Here is a 19,018-nt window from a genome sequence, read left to right on the forward strand (position 1 = left end):
ATATATATACATATACATATATATATATATATATATATATATATATATATATATATATATATATATATATTAGTCTGAGGGGTGAAATGATCATTTTGAGTTAAATGCAGCTGAAATATATCAAATCAAATGTTATATATAAAATAACACTTTTATTGCTGTTGACAAAATAGCTTTTATTTTGGAAAGAGCCATTTCTCTGTAATAAACTCTCTTTTCCACAGATAAGTGATTTCTCCATCGGATACATTTATTTTTTTTATTATTTTGATGTTTCAGCAACATTTAATTTAAAAACTGTACTTTCGAGTTAAAAGAAATATTTATAATTTTAATAACTTAAAATAGGCATGAACATTTTTTTGTATCAAAAAAATATCGAACCGTGACACCAAAGTATTGAAAACGAACCGAACTGTGAATTATATATATATATATATATATATATATATATATATATATATATATATATATATATATATATATATATATCTTTTATACTTTTATAACAAAATTACATAGAAAATATACATGTAAACATGTAAATACTGAATACTCAAATAAATGATAAATAAATACTGTAAAATACTCAAAGCCATTATTTATTTGAGTAGAGCTCTCAGTTTATACAACAAATACCTAAAACTATTAAAACAAACGTATGAATGTATCTAGAGTGTCACCCTGTTGCTGTGCACGTTGTCTCAGTGCAGGGCTGTCAGTGTTGTGGAGCTATAAAAAACACGAGCAGCACCTGTGCATGTCTTCCTTCTTCTGTGGTGCTGAAGCTGTCACGCAGTCCAGCAGAAGGACTTTTACAAGCCAGGCAGACAGCATTATGTAGATATTATTAGAAAAGGCGCTCCGTGGTAGCTCACAGCTGGAGTCTCTGTCTCCAACATGAGAAATTAAGGCCAAAATAGTCAAGCGTCCACAGCAGAGCTTGCTTCTAATTGTGTGTGTGCTGTATTATCCTCGTGCCAGGCTGTAGTGGCTGTGCCTGGTGAGATGTCAAGTGTCCACAGACATCGACGCCGGCTCCTCGAGCCTTAATGCATTTTTCCTGATTCTGCCTTCAGTGTGGAGAGCCTGTAATGACATTAAAGCAGGTGGGTTTTTAAAAGGACTCATCTGATCTGTTCGCCCAAGCGTTTATGCAAATGGGGCAGACACCTGGCAGATGTTTGGACTCGATGAATATGTATTTTGTGGAGCAACAGAAAAAGACATATTCAAAACGCACCTTTTCTCTCAGTGTGTTTGGGAAACGGGTCAGTTTGACTCTGTTTTTCAGTGACACACGTAACTTGCGTAACTTTTAATATTAAAATTTTGGGGTTTGAGCTGAATAATAATTATAAGATGAGCAGACTCAAACAAATGGTGAGCATAGTGTCTGCTGAGAACACAAGAATACTGAGATGAAGGGTCCAGTTGTTGATCTCAGGCGTTTTACTCCCATCATCAGGTTTTAATTTCAGTTTTGCAATAAAAATGGCATGCATGGGAGAAGTGCTAATTGTCTTACACAGAGTGCACCACAGAGAGGTATATTGCACAGCTGCACTGGGATCAGACAGGGGTAAGGGGAAAATGGGGACAAAGAGGACAGGTTTACATAAAGGGGGACAACTCTGTGAGGCTCAAATCAGGGAGCAAGTGTCCCGCTGAGCTTGGATTACAACCATAGCTGCTATGAGTCTGGACCTTTAAACATCAGGTTCCAGCTGTGTGATAACTGCTGATTATTCTTTTCTCGCCTGCGGATCGTCCAGGGATTTAATGAAACCTTTGTTTATTCACATATTTCAAAAGCTGAGGGCTCAGCAGTCTCAGAAAACCGAGCTTAGGCGGCCATTTAAGGAGGCAGCTAGTGTCTTTATCTATGGGGCGGGCTGGTTTGATCCCTGGCTCCTCCAGTCTGCATGTCAGAGTGTCCTCAGGCAAGATACTGAGCCTCGAGTTGCCCCCGATGCATCCATCACAGTGTGTGTGAATGTTCGGGAAGGCACTTAGGCATAGATATGGGTTTGTGTGTGTGTGTGTGACTGAGTGAATGAGGCTGGTACTAAAAGCACTTTTAGGGCTCAATTAGAAAAGTGCTGTATGCGTAAGAGTCCATCTCTTTAAGTAAGGAGAAGCAAACAAAGATGAATCAAAAGGGGACGGTCCACAGACTTCCAAAATTATTCCACAAAACCAAAAGTTCATTAGTTAGAAACTTTATTGTTGACCTGCTTTTCCCATTTAATTTCATGTCATGCAGGAAACACTAATCCTGCCTGTAAAATGAGCATAAAATGTGTAGACGAGATAATGTAAATCAATCAAACTCTTTATCCCTCAGGGGGAAATTCAGAGCACAGCATCAGCACATTAACCGTCACAGCACTGAGCTGACATCCCACTAAAATCACAGACTCTGTCATTTCAGCTCCTCAAGTTTTCTACAGGGATCATGTTTTGAGTGTCTCATATGTGTGTTTCCTTTATCTATAACAAATATTTCTAATTTTCTAAAATGTTATATTGTCAGTGGTATTGGTTTTCAAATATTTGTATGCAAAAATGACTTTAAAAACACAAACTGTACAAACCAAGTTACATTTATCACTTTTTCTATGATTTAAAAACTAAAAAATGTAAAAGTTCACATATATACAGCACATAATGTGAATTTTAACTGCTCTGTGATCACCAACAAAATCATTGTGTTTTTTTCATACTTTGTTACAATTTAACAAACATTTGAAAATATGCTATATTTGTGCAGAAATGCTTGAAATATTACTGAAAAATCTGAAAACAAGAGTCTGATTATGGAATAATTAACAGCAGAATGATCACTGAAATCAAAGTCTATAATTTAATACACATACATATGTCTTCAGGGTCAGAAATGACACTTATGTTAAAGCATTGAACAGTTATAGGAGACGTAGATTCAACTGCAAGTAAACAACAAGAAATGAAAAATCACATAGAAATATCACATTCACTCTCTGTATACAGCAAACCAGTCAGTCGATCAGTTTTTAAATGTTTATACAGAATCTGTTGATATTATTTTTACTCTGTCAGAAATCCCCCACAGCCCACACTTTGTGCCGTAACAATTACACAATCTGGAACTTGATTATTCTCTAGTTTAAGGTCAACAAAACCAGACTCCCCCTCGAAGAGTTCACAGTTTCAGTGTAATTCAGTGTCACCTCACGCTACACGTCCGGGAAAAATGATCTTTGTGTCAATGGCACGCTGGTGTAATCTGTGACTAATCTGGTTGTCATCAGCCGAGCTCTGTGCGCGTTCACCGCTAATTTGGAAGCATTTCACACGGGTCTTATGCTTTTATTGTATCATCTGTGCGACGAGGGCCATGCCCAACAACAGAAATTTGTTTTTCTCTAAGAGCTTGATCCGATCTCACTCCCACCGGCCGTTGTTGTAAAGAGGATTAAGCGCCGATTCGTCACATTGCTGCAGGAATTATCGGCACAGAGATAATCTTTGATCCACCTAATTTGTTGTCACTGAGAACAGAACTGGATGTGTGACGGGTCTCAGAGTCCTGATGTCTTAATAATAGTAATGGATTGGATTTATATAGTGCTTTTCAAGGCACTTTACAGAACTGTTCATTCACTCTCACATTCACACACTGGTGGAGGCAGCTACAGTTGTAGCCACAGCTGCCCTGACAGAAGCGAGGCTGCCATATCGCGCCTTGATATGGCAGCCTCGCTTCACCCTACTGGCCAACACCAGTAGGGTGAAGTGTCTTGCCCAAGGACACAACGACCAGGACAGAGAGCCCAGGAATCGAACCGGCGACCTTCCGGTTACAGATGTGCTTCCCAAGCCCCTTAACCACGGTCGTCTTCTCATTGATTGGCACTGCTTCATTACAGTTTTTGGGAGATGCCATTATCGTCGTTGTCCACAGGCGTTCTGACGAGTTCTCTGAACTGTCGACACTTACAGACGATCATCAGCTGACCGCACATGCTTTGTCATTCAGTCATGTGACTATTTCAACAGGAAAGCAACTTTTAAAAAAGACAATAAGTACAACAGGGTGGAGAATTAGTGTGATTTGAGCTCAGCAGTCACAGTAATCTCAGATCATGATATCAGTTATCATAATCATACAATCATACGTATTCATTTTAACAAGACGTATTTAATTAAAGGGGGATTTCACAGAGTTTCACCAGCGAGTGTGAGATCACATTCTTGTACCAAGTGCTAAGTTCAGGGACCATTATATTTATACAGCACCAAATCACAAGTCACTTTATACTGTAAGGTAAAGACCCTACAATGTTCATGAGCTTAAAAATGTCATCACTTTAAAATGTGATCAATGTGTAAACAAAAAGGAAATATACTGTGGCACTGCCTAAATAAGCTAAATCGCACCAACTTGTGGGGTCGGTTATGTTGACTTGTTTAAGAGTACGTGAGGAGGATGAGTCATATTAAATGTACTTTATATAGATTCTGTCATGGCCGGCGGGAGCTGACTGTGTGTTGCCTGAATAATGGATGTGGAGCATAACTTGGAAAAAATTAGTCATAAATAGTCAACAGGGACAAGAAACATGAACATAACCTGAGCAGAATCGTGAAAGGTTTAATCATGATGTGACGTGGTGGGTAAATACACAGACTATCCAACAAGGACAGAATGAAAACACACAGACTAAATACACACAGGAGGTGATCAGGGGAAGTAGAAACACATGGGGAAAGAGCTGACACAAATTAATATCATGACGATGATGAAAAGTAACACTAAGCACAATGAACATAGAAACAAGACTTCCTACCGGGACATAACGGAACGTCGACATGACATGAGCTTGACAACATGAAACATGGTTTAGAAGCACGAACCAACAAGAGAGACCTAAACACAGGGGTACTGAAAGTAAAACACTGAGGACAAGATAGACCCTATAATACAGAGAACAGGAGCACACTCATAACTAAGAATACACAGAAAAACCTAAACTAGAATTAAAACTTAAGGCGACCTGATAATAGTGCTAGAACTTAACATCCTTTCAATATGCCTAAGAAATCACAAATACAACAACAAAGTCAAAGTGCTGGGTCACAAACCCAGCCCCTGACAGATTCAGATTTACTGACCAAGTGTGTGTACACATACAATGAACTGAGCTCCCACTAGTTCTTTGCTCTCGGTGTAAATAACAACATGTACAGCTTATTTATGGTTCAGAGTGCAAAGATGTTGGAATATATGGATAATTAGTTACTATATGTCTACTATATGTAACCTGTAGTTTGGCACATTTTACCATAAAAAAGGTTCTAAACCTTAACCTAAACCTAAAAGTTTACTTTGCGTACTCTTATGTGTCGAGAGCCGTCTCAGGTTTTGTGCTACATACACCACAGTTTACAGCAACGCTGTTTTCTGGCATCAGATCCACAAACCTGAACGTCAACACTGACCCGAGCCATTAATGATGACAAGACACTCAGCCGTGCTGTCTCTTTACTGGCCAAGCTTTTGCATTAACGATCCTGTGAGTCTCTGAATAAAATCTGTTAAATAACACAAGCATGCACAGAGTTACTCAGCAGTAGCCAAAAATACAGATGGATTGGTAGAAGTAAGAAAACTTAAAATGGTATCGATTAAGATAAAGCACTAATTTAAATTAGTCCACTGAGGTGGTGCGCAGCATCAAATGTCAGTATGGAAATTAGATTCCACATCATCACTTTGAGCGCAGTGGCATCTTATCGTTGATGAAGTGAAAGGTGACAAAAATGCGTCGGATAAGAGTTTGACTGAGGACAGTGTTGTTCCCATGGAGTTTTCTTCTACTGTCATACAATTCCACAGAGACGATCACATTTACACAAGTGTAAGAATCACAGCCTTAAATCTCAGTTTTGCCTACACTGTGTGCTCAGCCACAATTAGACACAAATATCACTGACAGATCATTAAAGTCAGCTAGGAGAGATATTTGTAGATTAAAAGTTTGTACACTGGATTTAAAATAACCTTCATTAAAAAATATATATAATCAGCGTATTTGCCATTCAGTGCAAAAAACTGCTGCTGTATGATTTTTCATATTACTGAGGTTTGCCAAAAAATTGTACTTGTTGCCCCTGAAAATCTTTAATTTGGCTGAAACAAAAGCAATAAAACTTTAAACTGTTATTTATTGGAAACGTTTACTATGCAGGCAATGAATAACCAATAAATGTTAGAGAAGAGGCTGTTGAACCATGAACCATACTTTTATTTTCTATATCGGTTTTGATTACACTTATTTCACATGGTTTAAATGTGCTCTATTGCATATAAAATATTATAAATATTATCATATTTAATTGGAATACTCTGTAGAGAAAGCACAGACCACTTCACCTTTCAAGAACTTTTTCAGATTCTCTGCAGATTTGTACTTTTCTTTGCTTTCCATGTCTCAAACATCAGATTCTGTCATGCGGCATGTTTGGACAAATATTTATTTTATAAGCTTGGTGTCTGTGTGAAGTTCTTCAACATGCGTGTCCGAGTGTTTCAGATGTGTCATTTCTGCTGTATGAGGCATAACCTTTAAAACTGACTTTTAAATGAGTGAAAATGTCTTCATGTTATTGGTTATTGATGACTAACAGGCCTGCAGCACTTTTCCAAAGTCCGACGTATGCTGCAGGTGACTCGTGAATCATGTGCCAATTCAGAAAGACAGCCATCCCTCTGCTCGCTATAATTGCCCTTAAAAAATGATCATTATTGTCTCTTTGATCTGATCTGATGTGTTTCTCATATATTTCTGTGCATCACATCCTTTCTCTTTTGAATTTCTTTATAAACCGGAGCTTCTGTCGGCATTTTTTCTCAAACGTGACATTTCGGCCATCTGAGACTTTCTTCTGATCAGACTGTAAGGTGTGACACATGTCGACTCTGTGCACTGGCATTTAAAAATTGCAGGCTGGCCAAATTCCAGGGTGTTCAACTAAAGGTCAAAATTCCAGACTTTGAAAGGCCACAGATGGCACAAAATCTTCATGTATCCTGTTCCTAACTGGCCCAAAGTAAGCCTCCATCAAGGTTTGCTCCCAGTGTAAAACTGTGCAGTCTGAATCACGAGGCAGCAGACCGAGTCAAAATCCCCGCACTCAGCCTGCAGGAGATGTCATTCAGTCCCTCCAACTGTAACCGCTGCCTCTGTGTGACTGACGTGTGTCCAGCTAAACCAGGGTGGACACACAGCTTACATAAACTGATGCAGGTTATGTGAGGAAAGGCCAAAAATAAGTTATTTTGTATGTCACGGTGATATTTCCCTTCCCCAGATCATCCTTTTTAATATTTAAATAAACATTCAACATCTTACAGGGAGAGATTTCACACCTTACAAGTCAACAAAATACCAAGAAAGACAGATAAACCTAAAGCTAACAGGCTAGCAGGCTAACACAGCAACATGTCAGGTTAATCAGAAGCCTGGACAAGACTCATAATGTGACGCTTACTTAAACCTTTCACTCTGATCATCATCAGTCATGATTCTTCTAATATAATTATCTGTGTTGTGATTTACGATCATTATAATGTCGTCAGCCTCGCCGTCATTTAACAGCAAAGCCCGTCAGAAAAGAAACACGGCCTCATCCTTCATGTATGGCAGTGTGGAAAATCATTAGGGCAAAGAAAACATCAGTGAGGGGACTTTCATACAGTGCCAACGTTTCACATCGCAATTTTTATTTTTTACAATTGTGTTTGATTCATAAACACTCAATTAATACATTTTTATATTCATGTTCCTATAATATTTCTTTTCATTCATTAATTTATTTGTTAACTTCCTGTTTGCATAAAATCACCTGATCACAGTCATGTGACCACTGTGATTCTCTTTAGCTCAGTCACTCTGCAGGTGCTAGCTCTTCAGTCTTTGTAAGTACACCTGTTCCGCCCTGCTTACAGCTCCCAGTCACCTGACACACAGAGGGTAGGAGCTTCTAACAGATAGTAGCAGAAAACTCTGCCTCCCCCTGATCTTCCTTTTAGCCATTCGATTAGCAATCAGCTCTTGAGTTTCACATCAGCAGAAACAGAGATGGTCTCTTTTGATCCTTCGTTGTAGGTGTTTAACTTTTTCCTCGGCTAACTCTGTGTGCAGTTTGGTTGTGGACATTAGTGTCCAGTGCTCAGGTCCACCTGCTGGGATGTGGTGGTCTGGCAGTTGAACGTGTGCAAAAACATGTTTGTGCAGTAAACCTGATCCAGAGAAAGAACAGTGACAGTGCTAAATCTGTAATCACGTCGGCTCAGCTGACCGCGTGGACACGCTGAATAACTGTTAGCAAAGGCATCATTAGTCTTCGGTTGGGGGGTTTCCCGTGTTTATGTGGTTAGGTTTCTTCATCACGGTGATTATCATTCATCAGGCCAACTTATTTCCATCCCTGTCATTAATACTCAGTTATGATCATTATAATGTCATTATCACTGTGAAGATTTATGATTATCAACAACACCGTGAACTACTGTCAGCAATTAACACCAAAGACTGATGGAGACTGTGTGTGTGTGTGTGTGTGTCATGTGATCTTGGCCGGTTACCCAACAGGACGGGATGACCTTAGTGGCTGGTAGCAGTGTAGATGGAGACAGTGTCCAAACTTTCCTTACTGGTCCTTGTCCTAAACACACAAACATTTACAACACAACCACACACTCACACACACTGCTCTCCTAACCCTAACCCCCCCCCCCCGCCCGCATGATTTGTTTTCCAGTGTTTTCACTGAAGAGGGCATGCTGGTTTGTGTGTGTGTGTGTATATTTACTTCATCATCATGCTTGTGTACACATGAGACAAGAACTAGTGAGAGATTTGTCCCTTTCTGTTTTGTTTTCCAATCACGGCTCCATCATAATTCCCGTCTTCTCCAGGCGGACTGCGATTCTGATCAGCAGTTTCCTGATAAAGCGACAGCGCCGGCCGCATTACGTGTTTATGAATTGCTAATGCCACTATTTATCAAGCTGCGCGGCACAATTTACCATATTGGAAGTCATGGTTTGCAGTTTTACATTTAGAAGGTGAGCGTGATCGACTGTATCATCTGTCATTTTAATTTATGAGAGATTAATGCAGTGGCAGCGCACTCCTCCCACACACTCATCAGGAAGTTAAATAATCATCATTCTCACATTTACTGTTCAAACTGTACGTTTGAAAACAGGAAAGTCACAACAGACCAGCTAATTTAATGACCCTTTGAACTCAGCTAACTCTGAAATGATAAGAAAACAGCCCAAAAAGTCCTGTTGCTGCTGCCCCACTTTGTCGTCTGGACTCGAGTATCTTAGGAAATAATTTTGTCTATATTCAATCATTGATATCCTGAGCTGGGATAAAGTCATGGTGGCTGAAAACGACCGCTGAATGTTTGAGTGCTGTAAAGTGGGAATGTTCCAGCACCAAAATGAATTATTCCTCAGAAGCAAAATCCATAACATCTACTCACTCTGAGAAGGTTTGGTCCGAGTCGATCCGTCATAAAACATGCATGTCATTAAAATTCCCATTAGGCCCTGATTTTATTTATGACCTGTGTTTAGGTTCAGACGTTCAAAGAGGAGTTCGGTCAGCTTGATCGGATACTTGAAATAAAAATAAAATTTAAAAGTCATTAACATTTATTTTTCAGGGACCGGGTACAAAAACAAAGATGAAACATTGCACCAGATTTAGCTACTAGCTAATGTTCATCCACAGTCCCTGAGCAGGTAAAAAATGTATTTTATTATTATTATTTATTTTATTTGTGTTTAGAGAGAAGTGAGATGATTGTAGTCTGACGCAAGCTCAGGAACCACAGTGACGTATAAATATGCTCCCCGTGCAACAGCATGAACCGTATTCACCGTTTTTAACTATTTATAAGTAACAGTTAAACTGTCTGAGTGTTTATTTATTTATTCATTAAAAATCAGGAATCTTTTTTTTTTTTTTTTGTAGCAATAATATGATCATTAGAGCGAGTCATGGACTGCTGCTGAACCTGGCCTTAAAACCAGGTTTATGTGCACACGTTGCTCTGATATGATGGATTAAATGAAGCTGAAGGACACTTTTCTACACTTTGAGTGAAAATTAAGAACATTTTAAGCAAAAAGACCAAATGAAGAAAATAATAAGATTAAAATGACAGAGATACACACAGGACCAAAGAGAAGCAAAACAATCCAGTTAGTCTATAAAAATAAAAACAAAGAATGAGTTGATGTACTGATAGAAAGAGAGAGAATACATAAATTAACAAGTAAAGATTATAAGAGGAACTATTTAATAAAACCTAACTAAGGCGTGACTCAGTGCTCTGCAGTGAGTCTTTGTAGAGCTATGATGTAACTACGACATCGTTGTTTAGTCTAGATAGAAGCGCCTTAGATGCGGGGACCTTTTCCCTCCTGGGCACTTGCTCTTTGTTCTGGGCATTCTTTCCGGGGGTCGGACATCTTTGTCCCTCACGTTTTTCCACTTCTTTGTACACTCTGATAGTTTCAGCAATCTCCCTACAGGAACTTTCTGACATGTTTCAGTCCTTACATTGATGCTATGATTATTGTTCCTTCTGTTGAAATGATGATGGCTATTCTCTTACTGATAAACTTAAAAACTGCAGGGAAAAGGTAGAAATGCACAGGACGAATCAACGGTGCTGAACAGACGTGCAGTCACATTTCCAGTGAGATGCACATCAGGTTGCGGGGTATGGTTTCAGAGGGGCTTGCAGTTATGGCGTAGATTTTAGTTTGAAAGCACAAAGCCCCGCGGTTCTGTGTCATGGTCCTGGGTCTTTTGACCCAGCGTTTTAAGTTTGAGTTTATTTTGTTCATTAGGTTATCTAAGTTCATTTGGTTATTAGACTCCTTGTGTTTTCTTCCCCTGTATTTAAGCTTCCCCTCACCCTTCGTGTTTCATGCTGCATGTCTTATGTTATCAAGTTTGTATTATCATGCCTAAGTGTTTCTAGTTCTTATTATTTCCCCCTCGTGTTTCCAACCATGTTAAATCTCCCCTGCTCTTCATGCGTTTCATGTCTGTGTCTTACGTTGTCAAGTTCTGGTTGTCGTGTCTAAGTCTGCATGTTTCCTGTTTTATTTTGAAAAGGGGTCTTGTGTTCTGTGCTCATGCGGTTAGTTTTACTCTTGCCTGTGCATCATTATGTCTATCCTAGTCAGCTGTTTCCTCATGTGTCTCCACTTCCCCTAATCACCTGCTGTGTATTTAAGTCCTCTATTTTCAGTGTGTGATTGTCAGGTCGTTCTGTCACAGTCTGGCGAGGGCAGACTGTATGAATTGAAAAAAGGACCCAAAATGCAGACTCCAAGGAACAGGGAACAAAACTTGAATGTTAACAAAAGGTGAGCCGTTTAATATGGCTGGTAGAAAGGGTACAAACAAAGGGCAAGGCAAACTGAAGCAAAATTAACACAAACCTAAACTGGGGAATCTAAACAAACAATAAGAAAAACCTAGACAAGAAACTTGGAAGCATGGCATGGCATGGACAACAGACGACCTGACAATCACACACTGAAAATAGAGGACTTAAATACACAGCAGGTGATTAGGGGAAGTGGAGACACATGAGGAAACAGCTGACTAGGATAGACATAATGATGCACAGGCAAGAGTAAAACTAACCGCATGAGCACAGAACACAAGACCCCTTTTCAAAATAAAACAGGAAACATGCAGACTTAGACACGACAACCAGAACTTGACAACGTAAGACACAGACATGAAACGCATGAAGAGCAGGGGAGATTTAACATGGTTGGAAACACGAGGGGGAAATAATAAGAACTAGAAACACTTAGGCATGATAATACAAACTTGATAACATAAGACATGCAGCATGAAACACGAAGGGTGAGGGGAAGCTTAAATACAGGGGAAGAAAACACAAGGAGTCTAATAACCAAATGAACTTAGATAACCTAATGAACAAAATAAACTCAAACTTAAAACGCTGGGTCAAAAGACCCAGGACCATGACATTCTGCACATCCTTTACTGTTGTCACCTTAATTTCAACTTCATAGTTTATATTTCTTTTGTGTATTATATCAGGGATATTTTTATATTCAAGCTATTTACTTTAACTGTAGTACTTTAACTTGTTTGCTTTTTTTGTCATGGAGCAACAGTGACCACATAATTTCCTCTGGGATTAATAAAGTATTCTGATTATGACGTTCAGTAGTTAACCCCTTTACTGTCATGACAGGTGCTAGAAAAATGCTTACATGCTTTTATCTACTTTCTTAGGGACACTGACATGGAAGAAAGTGTATTTGTAGAATTTAATTAAACTAATTACACTTAAAAAAATCCAAAAAATATGAATGAGAATGAAGAACAGAAACTAATAGTTACCCAGTCCTCATTCAGTCCTCATTGCTGATTAATTCATCGACTCATTAGGACAAAGCTGGCACGGTGAAAGGTTTTCAGAGTTCTTCTCATGTCTTCCTGGATAACAAAGCTCATCGTGGAGCTGCGGTCAGATGAAGTGGGTCAGCTCAGCAGCGTATTTATAGCTCGGATCGCACTGCTGTCCGTGCTGTCTCTGGACCCAGCAGGAAATGATGCAATGAAATACAAACTGTACTACAAGTGGCCACTAATGCACCTCCACTGTCGGGCCACGGGTCAGTTCAGAGTCACTGTCAGTTCGCTTTCTATCCAACTGAAGCAGCCAAGCATTTAATTCCAAATTCAGAGGCGTGCATTACCACAGGGTTCAAACAGGCTGTGGCACAGGAACTAAAAGCCACATCAATAACTAATAATCAGCTCGGAGTCACGACAGCTGGAACAGCTGCAGAAGCTTGCATTTGGTGCTCAGATCTGAAATATCCAAAGTTTTGGAGATATGTTGTTTTATAAAGTAAGGATGTTTGGGAAGGCTTCAACAGTGGGAAACAGATTTTTCCTCATCCTAATAGATTTTTGGAATCTATTAGGATGTAATTGTGATTTTTTTACATGTACGAGTTTCAGATAGTCCTATTCTAAATACAGATTTTTTTTTCCAGGTGAGAAGCTCATTACCTTACACTATAAATTACCCTGAGACAACTGTTCTGTTGGTTTGATGCCATATAAATTGAAGTGAGATTTTGCAGACTGACTCACGATGGTCTGTGCCTCTCAGTTCATCCTCTGCCTCCCTTTAAATCCAGCTTTCCTCTGATTGGCCTCCTCTTGCAAACAGAGGTTTGAACAGCAGTGTGTTCACAGAACTTTGTGTCTGATAATCATATGAAGAGATTTTACTGCAGCCTGCAGCTTTTTGTACCAGTGCCTGAGGCAACTGTTTTTTTTATTTTTTTATTTGATGCTATATAGATAAAATTGAATTGAACTGAACTTGTACAGACGCTGACCTCATCATTAGAAATTTCCTCACTACCATTATGAGAGAACTAATATGACAGAAAATAACAGAAAGCGTAATAGGCCCCTTGTTGTTTAGCTTTAAGCTCTGAGTTAGGAATGCTCCCCTGCAGTAAAATGCTGAGTATATTTTCAGGCCTCGCAGTGGGAAGTTTAATGACTTGGACTTTTTGCCACATTTGTAGGTAACGAACACAGCTCATCTTCATTTCAATAAATGCAGGAGCGTTTATGTCCCAAGCTGCACTGACATTTACTATATCTGTCAAGACCAATATTTTCAGCTGGGTCACCACAGTGATCCTCATGGCAACAGGAGAGCCGCTTGGTGCCTGTTTGTCTTTCTTTGATGTGCCGTAGCTGTTCGCTTTGGTTTTTAGCGCAGTCCATCATCGTCTGTGTGTTCAGCGTTATTGACTGTTTGCTCTGGACTCGTTGTATGTCTGTGGGCTCAAGGCTGTGCTGGGGATTTGGCATTATGCAGAGAGCATCTAATGAGCATGATGAGCTTAATAAGGTAAAGAACTGAACTGCAAAATCAATGGGAGCTGGTTAAGTGAATCACAGCATTTGAGTAACAACTTCATGAAAAGAATAAGCATGTTTCTTGTAGCCAGGCGTTAAAGTCACAGACTGTAAAGTTTTAATTAGTCAGTTTTTAATTAAAATAGATAAAACGAAATGAAATCAAATGAGGATAAATTTAATTTGATTTGAATCTGTGGTGTGGACGGGAGCTGCTTTATGCCAGCAGGGAAAACCTCCAGAGGACCAAAGGTGATTTTTAAGATATTTGATTTAATCATTTATTAGTGTGAACTACCTCTTTGTTAAAATGAACAACAACAACAAAGAATCTGCCTGTCAGCTTTTTCTCACACGGGTACATTGTTTTTATAGATTAGAATCACAAATGAACGTGTTTTGTTACCAAATTTGTTTAAACTAGAGTAAAAGATGTGCTCTCAGGCCATCAACAGCTCAGACTTACATGTGAGTACGTACGCTGTGGCTTTTCGTACACTTCAGCCATGCTCTGGTTCTTTCGTCAGATTTCCTTGTAACACATGACAGCCTGTGTTCATGACCCGTGATGGCTGCTTTTCATCTGTGTTTGAGAAACATCATGTTTGGGTGAAAGTGCACCAACCTGTGATTTTAGCTCTGTAATTCTTTTATGGTGATGTGGTCATTGAAATGAGGAAATGAGGTTCACTTAAAGTCTATTGAGCTTGGAAAGAAAAGCGTCCGGACTACTGTAAATTTCTTGAAGACATTTCATCTGAGAAGCTTCTTCAGTTGTTAGAGCAACTGGTGGAGAATCCCAGATTTTAAGCATTTTGGACGGAGAAGACAGATGGTTTGAAAGAGGAGTGAAAGAAGCCATTTATCTCCACTGTGAATGACCATCATTGAACAGAGGGCTTATGACACTGACTCTCTGCCATTTATAATCCAGTTTTGAGATCTCTTCCCAGATGCCTTAATGCCCACTCACACCCTGGGGCATTTGACCTCTGTAAATTACATGATAGGGTGGGACTAGGCTTCACTATGGATTCACCCGTAACTTGGTTGATTGTGACCTACACCCGTTTTCACACCTTGGCTCATGTAGAGGTAGAGGATCAATCCATGACCCTCTTGGGGGGGACATTCCCATAGGGCTTAAAATCTGGGACTCTCCACCATTTGCTCTTGGAACTGAAGGAGCTTCTCAGATGAAATGTCTTCAAGCAACTTAAAGAAGTCCAGATGCCTTACTTTCCAAGCTCCTTAGACTACGATGACCTGGATGACTAAGAACCTTCACAGACATGTCTGCCAGTAAAAGGTTTGAATGGCGGGGTTTATGTAATCTTTGGGGTTAATCAGGTCTTTTTTGGATCATTTACATGAAACGTAATTGTTTGTTTGTAACACTGCCAGGCTGCATAAATCTGTTGGGATCCACCATTCCTCTCTTGCTGACCATGTCTACCTTTCTCTCTTCTAGCTTGGCAGCATCCAAAGAAGCTGCAGCGAGGAAAGCTGCCTCCCCGATGCCACCGTCCGAATTTCTGGACAAGCTCATGGGCAAGGTTTCGGGGTACGATGCCAGAATCCGACCAAATTTTAAAGGTAGGCGTTGCCACCAAGACTCAGTCGGATAAAACAGGAATGTAGCCAAACGTACCCTGAAAAGACCTGCGCTGTGTCTGCATTTTATTACCTTCTCTAAATGCCTGTTTAGCCAAGAATGTCACCAAAGATAAGGTTTGTATTTATTAGCTTAACTGAAAAAAGGAAAATAACATGTTTAGACATCGATGTTGCTGAAACTTTGTTGCTGTATATTTAATCACTTCAATGTTTTTGTCTGTTCTCAATTTGTCGATCTCTGTATTTGCCCTTTGCAGTGTGGAACAAAGGTAATTCTTCCCACGGCTCAGTTTAGGTGTCAGACCCCAAACTCCCTCCCCCCACCTTTTTTTCCCCTAACACAAGTCCAGCCTTGCACTTTTACCCACAATCATATGGTAAGATGACAAAATCCCCAGTAAGGACTAAGCTAGTTGGCTACATTCCTTGGTATCCACACAGTATCCTGAGTGCTTGTTTTGGTGGTCAAGGTAATGTGCCTCTCTCCCATGAGTGTGCTGCTGACCATGATTTCATGATGATGATGATGACGATATAGTTTTAAGTGACCTCCCTGAATGGAAGCCCCCATAAAGACACATGTCAGAGGTTTCTGCTTTAAACTTCTTGCATTAGGAACACAGACTGGACATGAGAGAACTGGGGCAGCCCTCCGTATCCACCAAAGTCTATGACTAATGCAATGGGTTAAAAATACATTTACAGCATCTTTAAGCATCTGAACAGACAGACAAACTGATTTCCCCTCGTGCTTTTCTGACATTTAAGCCTTGCTGCATGTTTAAAACTGCCAGAACTGAGATTTTATAAAGTGGATGTGAGAAATTTCTAATGTCTTCCGTTAGGTTTGTTGGGTCATGTGTACAAAATATTGGTACCCCGGTGATATTCCAGCTTTTATCAACACGTCTTCCTTAAGTATTAACCTTTAATCACCTGTTACAACATGTGCCTTACTTGTTTTTTTTATATACGGCTGCCAAAGCATTGCTATCCTTGGCACCTTGCAGTCCAGACAGTAAATCTTGTCCTACTGTCGTCACTTAAAGGATGAAGATTGGTTCAAATGTTAGTGAGAGGTACGCTCAGTTCCCCTCCAAGTCTGATCAGAAGCAGATCAGTGGGATGTGTAAGGAGTTTGAGTCTTACCTGGCAGCAGTTTGGTCTGCAGGAGGTTTAACATGAACCTCAAAAGCACACGGGAACCCATCACCCAATCACCGCACGTTTTAGGCGCTGTCCAAGTTTTAGTGAAAAGTGAACCTTTTCAGGTTATTATCAAGATTTGCCAAACCATTAATTAATAATTATAAATATCTAAATGGCCGTTACACTTGGCTCAATTTGATCTGATCTGTTTCATGTAAAATGGTTGTGATCAGATCAGCGTGTGTGTGTGTGTGTGTGTGTGTGTGTGTGTGTGTGTGTGTGTGTGTGTGTGTGTATACAGAGCTTCACAAATGTATGAGACCATCTGTCAAATATTTTAGAAATGTAAAATAAAAATAACTAAAACTCATTTTTACTGTTCATCGATGCAAAATAATAATGTGCTTCACTGCTTTTTCATAAAACTGTAAACTTTAAAATTCATGGATAAGATATTACATGATTATATTTTTAATTAAAGAGCATTCTGCTGGATTAACGAGAAACATTAAAAAACAGGAAGCTCTCAGAGAGCTTCCCCTCTGAGGCGGCTCTCATTTTTTTCTTTCTTCTTTTTAAACATACTTTAATAAACCCACTGAAACACATTTTAATGTACCCTACTAAAATATTTGTATATTTTTTTATTTATATGAATATAGTACATGTGTAGTATTTATTTCATGATTTATTCATATTTTAAATGTTTTGTAATAAACACCAAGTGTATTTTGGTTTATAATAAAAATATATTAATAAGATAAAGCATCGTCCTAGTATAGGAATTGTGGTTATGACCTGTTAGATGAAAAATATACATAAAAAATACCTAATAAAACAAACGTTTCCAACACAAACAAGATCGACATTGAAAAGATGGGAGTAAGAAACATAGTTTTAAATATCTCCATAAATCATTATTATAACTTTGACCTTCACATCAGTTTGTTGACCTTGAAGGAGAGGTCAGAGGTCAAATGTGACGTGACGTCTTAAACCTTTAGATGTTAAGATGAGAATATTTTAAGTTATTGGACTTTTTGTTAGTTTCCCACCAATAAATCATGAAGCTGACCTTGAAAATGTGTTTTTTAACATGAGACTTTATCCGAATTCATTCTAGACAGAAACACAAAAACGCTGCGACACACAGAACCTGCCTGGTCCATTCAGGTCAGCCGTGGCATAAACCACTAATTTGTTGGTGGTCTAATATATTTGTTAAGCACTCTGCTTGTGTGTGTGTGTGTAATATAGTAAGTGGCATGTTACCTGCTGGGGTAGAAAGAAGGTTCGCCTTCGTCTTTTCAATAACCTGAAAAGATTTCTGCCGTTCACTTCTCACCCAGATGTTTTCTGGGATCTCTGGCGGTGATCAAACCTGGAGGGATGACGTACATTACCTAACGCTGCCTGCGTCAGGTCAGCATGCGATGCTATTTGTCTGCTGCTCTGCATCTGCCCGTCGTCTCTAAATCAAAAACAGGTGAAATTTAAAGGTGTTGCTAATATTTTGTACACTGAGCACACAGGTACACAGAATGTGCACAAGTGAATCACAGCTTTGTTTCTGAATGCTGCCATGGAGCTTCTCTCTTCTTCTGTTTTTTCTTTGCTGAGCCCATAATGGTACAACCCATTATATGGTGAGCAGGATATCTCGGTTCACGCAGGACAGGGTTGAGAGGAGCGGAGGGTTTTCGCTGTGACTAAGTGCGCATTATTAAACCTGCCTTGGCTACAGAATGGCCGACCTGCCGAGGGTTTGCTCAGGTGTTTGTCGCGAGCCGATTTTGGAGATCATTTCTGTTTTTTTAATTTGATTTCTCCTCAGCTCTGCTCAGCAACACTCCCGCGCGATTTACTGAAGCTAGCACTGCACTGACCTTTACAAATCAGGATTTAAACAGGCATGTGTGGCAGTTATTTGAATTTATAGCTTTAATCTTTTTTTCCTTCTTCTAATGCGATGTAATAAAATTTTTTAATGCAGATGAAATTACTCTCCGGCGCTGTGCCGCACACGCACACGCACAGAATAATAAGAGTCCCAATGTCCCCTGTAACACAGACACATTTATTTAAATGAGCTCAGATGTCAGATACTTTCTGTTTTGGGGTAAATTTGTAACGAACGCAGATCTGTAATGAAGATACGTATGGACGAGGAGGAGGAGCCCATCTTTTATATAATGTGCTCAGCTAATTGTGTCAGGGGCCATCGTTAGCAGACAGCCCGA

At 39.5% G+C, this 19,018-nt stretch overlaps 1 protein-coding gene across 4 annotated transcripts in view; it reads left to right on the plus strand.

The window, feature by feature from the left end:
- glra1 (glycine receptor, alpha 1) overlaps positions 1–19,018 on the plus strand; it is a 126,337-nt gene that overhangs the window by 9,111 nt on the left and 98,208 nt on the right. For 2 of the 4 annotated variants that reach the window (XM_085471687.1, XM_085471695.1), the window contains exons 2-3: positions 15,484–15,608; positions 15,887–15,898. In XM_085471687.1, coding sequence (XP_085327813.1) covers positions 15,484–15,608; positions 15,887–15,898 — 137 coding nt within the window. The remainder of the gene's footprint in view (positions 1–15,483; positions 15,609–15,886; positions 15,899–19,018) is intronic. The other 2 variants (XM_085471672.1, XM_085471680.1) reach the window with 1 other exon arrangement.

Source organism: Copadichromis virginalis, linkage group LG2 (assembly GCF_057382275.1).
Source record: "Copadichromis virginalis isolate Kocher_CV1m ecotype Utaka linkage group LG2, C_Virginalis_male_GT1.1, whole genome shotgun sequence".
In the NCBI taxonomy this organism is placed as follows: Eukaryota; Metazoa; Chordata; class Actinopteri; order Cichliformes; family Cichlidae; genus Copadichromis; species Copadichromis virginalis.